Source organism: Erpetoichthys calabaricus, chromosome 13 (genome assembly GCF_900747795.2).
Source record: "Erpetoichthys calabaricus chromosome 13, fErpCal1.3, whole genome shotgun sequence".
In the NCBI taxonomy this organism is placed as follows: domain Eukaryota; kingdom Metazoa; phylum Chordata; class Cladistia; order Polypteriformes; family Polypteridae; genus Erpetoichthys; species Erpetoichthys calabaricus.
Genome location: NC_041406.2, coordinates 113,014,165 through 113,024,678, shown reverse-complemented (window position 1 = coordinate 113,024,678; position 10,514 = coordinate 113,014,165). Strand labels below are relative to the sequence as shown.

Here is a 10,514-nt window from a genome sequence, read left to right as displayed (position 1 = left end):
CATTGAACCATAAAGTGATCTTTCAGTTGACTTCAGTGTCTCCCATGTGCCTTCTGACAAAGCCTAGCCTAGATATCTTGTGCATTTATTTACCCAAAAAGCTGCAACTAGTGAACCAAGAGGCCAACATTTGTTGTCTACACAGTCTCTCCAGTCTCATTCACTGTAGCTTATAACTCCTTCAGAATTTTCATAGTTTTCTTGTCCTCCCTCACTCATGATCGCTCAGTTTTTGTGGATGGCCTGCTCTCAATACAGTAGCTGCAGAGCTCTGTCATACTCATTCCATATCTTAATGACTGGTTTAACTGGACTCTGGAGGATATTCAGTGACTTCAGCAACTTTTCATGTCTCCATCCCCTAACTTGTACTCTAAATCATCCAATTTATTGAGATTCTTGGAGTGTTCTTTTGTCTTCATTAGGTGTATAGTTTAGATTCACCACAATGTGGACCTTCAAGATACAGAGGCATTTATACTGCAATCAATTGAAGCCCCTTGACTACAGATGGGTGATCTCCATTGATCTATTTATATGACGTCTAAACCAACTGACTGCCCACTGATGATTTAGGTGTGTCATATTAAATGGGTGAATATTTATGTGATCAATTATTTTGTAATTTACTGTTTATCCATCCATCCATTATCCAACCCTCTATATCCTAACTACAGGGTCACCGGGGTCTGCTGGAGGCAATCCCAGCCAACACAGTGCGCAAGGCAGGAAACAAACCCTGGGCAGGGCACACGCACACACACACCAAGCACACACTAGGGACAATTTAGAATCGCCAATGCACCTAACCTGCACGTCTTTGGACTGTGGGAGGAAACCAGAGTACCCGGAGGAAACCCAGGCAGACACGGGGAGAACATGCAAACTCCATGCAGGGAGGACCCGGGAAGTGAACCCGGGTCACCTAACTGCGAGGCAGCAGCGCTACCCACTGTGCCACCGTGCCGAATTTACTGTATATTTACAATTGATTTAGTTCATTTTGCAGGATAGTTTTGAAGTAAAGGGTCATGCACACATGTTTTACAGGCAGCTACCCAATAAGCCAGTAGAAGTTTATAAGGTTTCACTTGCAAACACTAAGCAGCTTCTCTGAGCATCTCCCAATACCCCATATTTTGTCCTTAGAACAGCTTGGTCCATCTTAGCCCAGAAGTGCTCAGTTGACGTAAGATCTGGTAACTCAGCAAGGCTCACGTTCCTGAGATCATATTATTTTCATTGTGGTTGACCAATTTTTGTTATGATGGAAATGACCATCTTCAGATAGGTAGACATCAACCTGGATGGGAAGCACCTGGTCAACTGCCATGTCACGTTGAATTGAAATAATGCCCAACCTTGCTGTTCTCACAAAGAGATGGCACTAACTGTGAAAGAAGCTATGTAACAGTAAGAAGGATTAAATGACTTTGTACGGACAAGCCACCACATTGAACAAATCACTGACATTTTATTGTTTTGAAAAGAATATTTTTTAAAACATTGAAAGCAACAAGGCTATAAAAAATGTCTGTTTCCAAAGACATGAAAACACCTAGATTACTCAAATGTACTTTTCTCCATTGAAAAGAATTAGAAAGCATCCCACAGACACACATGTCTACTACCAGCAGAGGGAATTTGAACCCACAGTCCCTGTGCTTCACTCTTAAAAGTTCTTTAAAGGCACTTTATGGTTCTTTACTGAGTTGAGTGGTTCATTTCATTCTGGGAAGGTGCTTTAAAAACTTCAAATATGTGAAGAAAAACCTGAAATCTTTAATGTATGGCAGGCTACCTGGCAGGGCACTAACAGAGTAAGAAAACTTGGACTTAGCCTGTGGTATTTTATATAGCAAAAGTCCTTTAGAAATCAGGGTCCATCATTATTACAAAAAAATATGTTACCATCTATTCACGGTTATTTATTGTATGGAGCCTGTTATGGATCTACATTAATAAAGGTTCTTTCTAGAACCTTCATGGGGCTTTTAGGATCCAAAAATGGTTAACCTATGCCATCGTTCTGAAGAACCACTCTGGCACCTTTAATGTTAAGAGTGTTGCTAGTCCCAAAGCTTAATCTCTACACATTTGTATATTTATTAGGAAAAAAGAGTAAATCAAAAGCAATAGAGAAACACCAAGAGGTGTTTAGTCCTGGCCCACCATAGTGTCTTCTTGAATGCCAATCTGTCACTCATACACCACACTCTGCTGTGTAGCTGCTGAGGTCCCGTCTTCTGCAATGGTTTCTCCAGGCCACCCTGTGGATGAACAAAATAGCATAAGTATCACCAGCAATAAATCTGAAAGAGCCTGGGGGCACAAAAGTGATGGAGGTCAAAAAGATGTTTTGTGTGCAAATGAATTTGCCTGTCCATATTCTCACTTAAGCCAACAAGGGAAGTATCTTACCAGGCGCCGATTCCATTGGGGTCTCTCACCACTCTTTTAGCACATTCAATGTCATCAGAGATGTCACTATTCAGCAGACCTGCAGAGAGCGAGAGAGCTGTTGTCACATGTACACTTACTGTAACTCAACCCATTTATGATTACCTTTAATTAAAAAGACCAATTGTATCATATGTAACGTCTTTCAGAGTCATTGCCTGTATGGTGAAGCTACTTATTTTGTGAAGAATTTGACAATGTGTTGTGGGTTTTTTGGGAGGATTTTTCTTATCTTCTTAGCGAATGAAGACTGGGGCGCTGTCAAGAAACAGGGCCTGTTCAGTCCTTTGAGGAATTCCTTCTGTGATTTTGGACTGTACAAGAAATAACTTGTTGTTTACAGGGTTGGAGCTGACTCCAGGGATATCAGGTACTTTTCTGTTTCCTCCTCCTGACCCAGAAGAAGAACTATAACCCTGACTTAACAACTTGCGTTTCAAATAAGTCAGTAGGTTTAACAGGTTAAAGTCACGTCAACTTCAGGAGAACATGGAAACTCCACAAACAGACACTACTAATAATCAACCAGATTAGACTGCTTTGCCAAAGTGTAGGCCAAAGAAAGTGTAGTGATAATGTGTAAACAGATGAGAATTGAAATAAACTCTGAAAAAGCAGGCACAATTTAGTTAAAATCACACCGCTTTAAGCATAAAGGGGCTGCCTAATCCCTTAATAAGAGGTTGAAGTGCATTTTGGTAAATGAGGAGAAACATCTCAGTAATATTAATCGTAATTATAAAGAAGCATCCAGAAACTGAGACAGTGAATTCAATTGTGTCGTCTGTCTAAATATTTTAGAGAATAATGACATTTATACTGTCAGATATGTTGGTTTAATGCCAGGCATGAATTACATGCACACATTAAAATTGCCCGAATGAAAAATCTGCAGGCCCTGTGACCATCCAGAACTGAAGCTGCCCACCACTGACCAAAGTCCAGATTAACTGTGAACAACGTAACAGTGAAACAACACTGCAGGTAAACACATTTATCTGAACTACCTGGAATAACAGTTTTACAGTGGATTCTGCTCAGACCAGAAGCAAACGGACAATTGCTTTCCTTATGCCCACCTCGCCTCCTCTGCACCTTGTTGAAAGATTCATTTGTAATGAGGAATGCACCTCTGACATAGGCAGGACTGTTGGCAGCAGAGACTGTGGCAACGGACACTCTAAACATTTGCATTTTTACTACCTAACAGGGCCAAGAACAAGTTAGTGGGGATGTGCACTTCTTGACTGGCGCCATATCTAGGGTTTACTCCCAAAATGCACTCAGTGTTCCAGTGAATTGACTAAGCAGGTTAGAGAGTGACATGAATGTCACTTTATATGACAGTACTGGGAATAGCAGGGCACCTCAGACTGACTTCACCAATCTCTAGGTGGCACACTTTCCATTTCATGCACACAATGGAGGCGCTCCTCCATGATGCCAGGTGTTTACTTATATCTTGCCCCATGCCTCTGCTTATTACTAAGACATAGTAACCGATGGATTATTCAACACAGCATGGTCTCAAAATGAAGCGCTCAGTACTTGTCATGTTTGTGTGCACATTCACTATCAGCTAATCACTGCCCTTTACAAATATGGAACTTCTTGCTGGCGTAGATAATACATATTACTGCTTTTATTATCCCTAAAGCAACACTACTGTTTACCAGGTAAGGAACTATAAAATGGTGTTTCTCTCTGAAGATTATTTTAATGTGAGGCTTCACTTCTAAAACTCTCTAAAATATGCACTTCATGTCCAGATATTTAAAATAAGCTGCCCACTCCCAGAAATCCTGAGACTCTCCATGAGTTTTCTAGGAAATGCATAAATTACGTGAGTTACCGTTCTTGCCTTCATTCTCTTTACTTGGGCATGGGAATAAACTAACATCTCTAAAAACAGTCACAGACTGGTATTTTGCCCAATGTTTGCCAAGACAGGCTGAAGTTTACCATAATGTTAGAAATGGTGGGCATTCTAACTGGCAAATGTGCATTTCGTAGATGGTGAAATCACTAAATGATGATATTTCAAGCAGTTACTTGCAGACAGTTTGCATACCATGCCAATTATTAGTAGCTGTTGTGTAAATAAATCTGACACCCATATATTCAAGGGCACTCCAGAAAGCTTTAAAACACACGGAAGTACTAAGCCCTGCAGAGGAGTCACACATGGCATTGTAACACTGTAGAAGTTCATAGATTCACATTTGAGACCTGCACAATGTTATACCCTCACCTATGGTCATGAGCTATGGGTAGTGACCGAAAGAACGAGATCGCGAATACAAGCGGCTGAAATGAGTTTCCTCCGCAGGGTGTCTGGGCTTTCCCTTAAAGATAGGGTGAGAAGCTCAGTCATCCGGGAGGGGCTCAGAGTAGAGCCGCTGCTCCTCCGCATCGAGAGGAGTCAGATGAGGTGGCTCGGGCATCTGATCAGGATGCCTCCTGGACGCCTCCCTGGTGAGGTGTTCCGGGCAAGTCCAACCGGGAGGAGGCCCCGGGGAAGACCCAGGACACGCTGGAGGGACTATGTCTCTCGACTGGCCTGGGAACGCCTTGGGATTCTCCCGGAAGAGCTAGAAGAAGTGGCCAGGGAGAGGGAAGTCTGGGCATCTCTGCTCAAGCTGCTGCCCCCGCGACCCGACCTCGGATAAGCGGGAGACAATGGATGGATGGATGGACCTGCACAATCTACAAAAGTTCGAAAAGTCTCAACTTCACAAAAGAAATGCAGGCACTCACGGCTGCATGGGATCCCACATCCATCTGCTGATTCGATACTTCCGTCTCTACACCACCTGCGACTGTTAATCTGGAAGATGCCATAATCTGTGGAGCCATCTGTGTTGTGGTTTTGTGCACTGGTGTTGTGATCTGACTCCCATTTTGTTAGACAGACCCCTGTTTGGAGATGGAGACAAAGAGAAAGAGAATGAGAATGGTCAGTCCAAAGTGCAATGAGTGAGCAACAGGATTATGAAGGGGTGGGTAGAGGATGAGACACACCACATTTTAGGGGTGGATTAGTACAAAAACAGGGGTCTGGAGTGAGGACTCTGGGTTGTCAAAGTCTACTTTGACAGATAGATGAAACTGAAAAGACATAGTTTAAATTAAGGTGAAATGGCGAATCTCAGCTACAAGACTCATGACCTCAAAATGGTTTAAAGAACAGGATTTGAAGTGATCCAACATAAGAAAGCACAGAATATCACAAAATCTGAGAATTTTTCAAAATCAGACCTTTAAGACCTTGAGTCTGCTTATTATTGGACTCTTAAGATGCCAGGAGACACACTGAAGGTGCACCTGTCAGTTCTGGGACCTGAACTCGGTCCAGTCCTGCTGAAGTTCAGCAAGCACGTAAGCAGGTAAAAAATACTTACAGTCAGCCAGGCCGACTCCTCTGTATCCACTCATTCCTGATGCCTTCAGTAACTTTATCAGCTCACATCGCCCATACACTTTGCCTGTAGCTGGAGAACAGATGCCAACTAGCAGCAGCACTGCAAGCAGATTAGGGGAAGACATGGTTGCCTCTGTCTATGTCTTTCACTCACTCTTCACCAGTTTTGCCTGGAACATACCAGATTTGTGCGCACAGGCGTATTGAAAGCCTAGCATGCCTAAAGTGTTCACGCATGCGTTAAACAGATTGGGCAGCACTGTAAAGTGAGCGATGACGTTTTCGTTCAATACGTATGCAATAACACACTCCGCATGCGCTTAATAATAAAAAATATATATATACAGTACTAAACATTTCGCTTTACGGCACGGATCGCTCTCAACTGCGCATGTCGATACACAACGGGCAGTACAGTATTTTTGTTTAAATGCCGTAGTAGTTGACCATAATGATAATATTATTAAATATTCAATGTACGTTCTGTTTTCAGGGCTGAATTAAGCTTGTCGTACTCCTCGTTATAAACGTTAATTTGTTTATCACTGAGATCGCTTCGTTTAGTTTACATAGCACTTCTTTTTTCAGTTCCCATTGTATAGAGAAGTATTTAACCATTGCATATGTTATTATAGTCTACATATTAAAAATAAATGAGTTTTAAAAATAGATGTATTCAAGTACTTTATTGTCATTGAGTAACGCAACGAAATTACTCGTGTCAAATTCACGTTGCATTTAAATTCCAATGTGAAATAGTTCAGATATATAACAATACAATAAATAAATAAAGTATGAACTAAAAACTGAGTAATCATACAAAATATGTTCAAAATATTGGCAAGATGCCATATATAATGTTAAAGTAACCAGGATGGATTATTATTGCATAAATGCACAGCAGTATAGATTACACATTACCTACACTACCTAGATTAATTGTACATAATCAATGAAAACGATTTCAGATTGAGGAGATATACGAGTTCAATAAGTTTATAGCAGATGGAAAAAAGTTTTTTTTGTCTATTTGTAGCATACAGATTGATAATACTAATAATTCTTTGCATTTATATATCTGAAATGCCTGCCAGATGGGAGAAGCTCAAACAAGTTCTGTCCAAGATGAGTGTTCTCCTTGATGATGTTTTTAGCCCTTCTTACACAGGGAATCTTATATCGATGATCAAGTGATGGCAGTTCAGTTCCATTGAACGTCTTGTGATGTTTTTATGATCCACTACAGGGCTTATTTAGCAGGTTTGGTGCAGCTGTTGTACCAGGCTTTCATGCAGTTAGTCAAAATAAGTGTGAATATATGTAAAAATGAACTGTTGATGCACTTTTCATCCGTGGAAAAACTCTTTAAAAAATAACTTTACATATTATTATTAATGAAATACACATGTCATAGGGCATCATTATTTGCAAAACTTTATTGTGGTGATACTAGTGGATTACATAAACAGTCTTTTTCAAGAAAAAGAAATCTTCATTTCATGTCTAACCTCCATAAAGCACAACCCCAGCACCATCTTCTGTAACAGTACTGCTCGTCTTGTACTCAAATTTAAATGGCTTTTATTCACCCATATAGTGTCTTAAATGTGAGTTAATAACTGAATAATGAAAAAGGAAATACACTTTTCATACAAATTTTATTGAATAAATGTTATGAGAACAACAAAAGTGAACAATGCACCTAAAGAAACATGTCAAATGTACAAAAGAAAAAAAAAATGTAAAAAATCATCACATAGCTTTAACATATTTTACCCAGAGCACAGAAAACCTAGTTACATTTTTTGCTATTTTGATCATTAAAATTATTCCACAAATAACTTCTCTAACATATTTTAATACTAATAAAGCCCAAACTGCTAAACTGCTTAATAAATATATATATATAACTTTATGAAAACGAAAAAATATATATACAATTAAAAAGTACACAAGAGGAAAATTGAAAGGTCCTTCTCCTTAAATATATCTGATGGTCAGATGGCCCTGTTGAAGAACACAAAAAGGTCTAGTTGGTCAGGATGTTTGACAAAACAACGTCTCAGGGTCACAAGGTCACAGCCTCCCCAGGCCCCTGTGGACATTCTCAGCAAGCATACTGTTGTAGTGTTAATCCAATTGCAGCTCCATTTCAAGAGGGTCTTCAGAAATCTTCTCTCTTCAGCACCACAGTCAGTTGCACAAGACTTGACCAGGGTGCATGGCAAAGGGCATCACTGGACAAAAAAAAGAAAATGGCAAAAAAAACAATGATAGATAGATAGATAGATAGATAGATAGATAGATAGATAGATAGATAGATAGATAGATAGATAGATAGATAGATAGATAGATAGATAGATAGATAGATAGATAGATAGATAGATAGATAGATAGATAGATAGATAGATAGATAGATAGATAGATACTTTATTAATCCCAATGGGAAATTCACATTCTCCAGCAGCAGCATACTGATACAATAAACAATATTAAATTAAAGATTGATAATAATAATAATGCAGATGAAGAACAGACAATAACTTTGTATAATGTTAAATGTTAACGTTTACCCCCCCGAGTGGAATTGAAGAGTCGCATAGTTTGGGGGAGGAACGATCTCCTCAATCTGTCAGTGGAGCAGGACAGTGACAGCAGTCTGTCGCTGAAGCTGCTCTTCTGTCTGCTGCTGAGCGTCCTTCGCTCTGCCACAGATGTCAAACTGTCCAGCTCCATGCCAACAATAGAGCCTGCCTTCCTCACCAGTTTGTCCAGGCGTGAGGCGTCTTTCTTCTTAATGCTGCCTCCCCAGCACACCACCGCGTAGAAGAGGACGCTCACCACAACTGTCTGATAGAACATCTGCAGCATCTTATTGCAGATGTTGAAGGACGCCAGCCTTCTAAGGAAGTATAGTCGGCTCTGTCCTTTCTTACACAGAGCATCGGTATTGGCAGTCCAGTCTAATTTATCATCCAGCTGCACTCCCAGGTATTTATATTATTTGGTGTAAATCTTTCAAAGTATATGCAGTTCCATTCATACAATGAAACTCATACAATGAGAAAAACAACAGTTACTGGGATTGCGAGGATTCACACACAGACTAAAATATTGTGGTCTAATGTTGGGGAGAAAAAAAATTGCAGAGTTGCATAAGAAAAAACACATTTTAACATTCATTAGTGGATACCAATTTACTTCTGTAAAATTTAGACACCTGGGGCCTCATGTATAAACGGTGCGTACGCAGAGAAATGTTGCGTACGAACCTTTCCACGCTCAAATCGCGATGTATAAAACCTAAACTTGGCGTAAAGCCACGTACATTTCCACGGTAACTCATTCCTTGGCGTACGCAATTTATCCGCCCGGTTTTACAGACTGGCGGCACCCAGTGTCAAAGCAGTGCTACTGTTCCTGTGTGGTTACCTTTTCTTAGATCCACATCCACGGCGGCGGCTTTATCAAATACACTGAAATTAACCGCATATCGTTCATAAATTTAATGCATCTGATTGTAATTAACCTGTAACAATATAATGGTCCACAGAATGGTCAAACTACTGTTCCTGTGTGCTCATCCTTTCTTTCTTAGCTCCACATTCCTGACGCGGCTTTATAAATACACTGAAATTAACTGCATATTGTTTATTAGTGTAATGCATCTGATCGTAATTAACCTGCTGCAATATAATGGGCCAGGGAATAGCCATAGTATTCCAAATACCATAACTGCTTTAGCGTTGTTACTCTCACTGCATCTTGTTCTTCTTTTTGCTGCTCCCGTTAAGGGTTGCCACTGCGGATCATCTTTTTCCATATTACTCTCACTGCACCACTCGGAGTATTTATATCACTGTATCTGAGTGTGAATCACAGCAGCAGATGATCGGAAGGAGAATTATCGGTATACAGTTTCAAGTACACACTACCTCAACCACGGCAAAAAGCGTCAAAGCCTTTCCTGTACGGACCTCGCGTTACAGAAACAGTTTCATCCCAAGAACTATAAACGCACTCAATCACCTCACTGTAAACTTGCACTACAGTTATAATATTGCACAACCTGCGCTACTTTATAAAGCGCGTATGATGACAATTTCATTTTTTAAGATGAAATGCAGCAAAATATGTTGCTTATAGTATACAGATAAAACTTTAACTTCATTTAAATAATCTGTATTGCTAATAATTAAACATGTGAGGACACGGTGCCGCAGCGCTAGCTAGTTCAAGGATAGCTCCTGCCTTGCGCTGTATTCTTGCTGGTGCTGACGCGACACTGGAAGGATAGACGAATAGAATAATTAAACATGTACTACGAAGATATTTCAATTTTCCTTAAACGTTTTGAAGAATCGGTGTTCTAAGCTTACAAATGGCTTAACGTCTATTACAGAGCTGATTGTGTGGCGATTGGAGAAAGAAAAGTATGGACAGGAATTGGAGGTTAGTATGTTTGAAAGAGACAGTACTTCTGTAATAAATTATTTCATCGAAGGTCACACATGGTGCAGCAAGCCTCTTGCGTGAGATATGAACAATCACTGCGCCACCGAGTTCCCATGTTTAATAACATGCTTTCATTCCTATCATCATGAAAATGATATCACGTATACATCTCAGTATT

At 40.1% G+C, this 10,514-nt stretch overlaps 1 protein-coding gene across 1 annotated transcript; it reads right to left on the bottom strand.

Annotated features, from left to right (window-relative positions):
* Nucleotides 1-1,450: 1,450 nt before the first annotated feature.
* Nucleotides 1,451-6,101, bottom strand: LOC114663619 (lysozyme C-like). The gene is made up of 4 exons (XM_028817480.2): nucleotides 5,862-6,101; nucleotides 5,218-5,376; nucleotides 2,422-2,500; nucleotides 1,451-2,270 (listed from the first exon to the last, which is right to left on the bottom strand). The coding sequence occupies exons 1-4, from the start codon at nucleotides 6,004-6,006 to the stop codon at nucleotides 2,204-2,206; spliced, it is 450 nt and encodes a 149-aa protein (XP_028673313.1). The 5' UTR covers nucleotides 6,007-6,101; the 3' UTR covers nucleotides 1,451-2,203.
* Nucleotides 6,102-10,514: the final 4,413 nt, after the last annotated feature.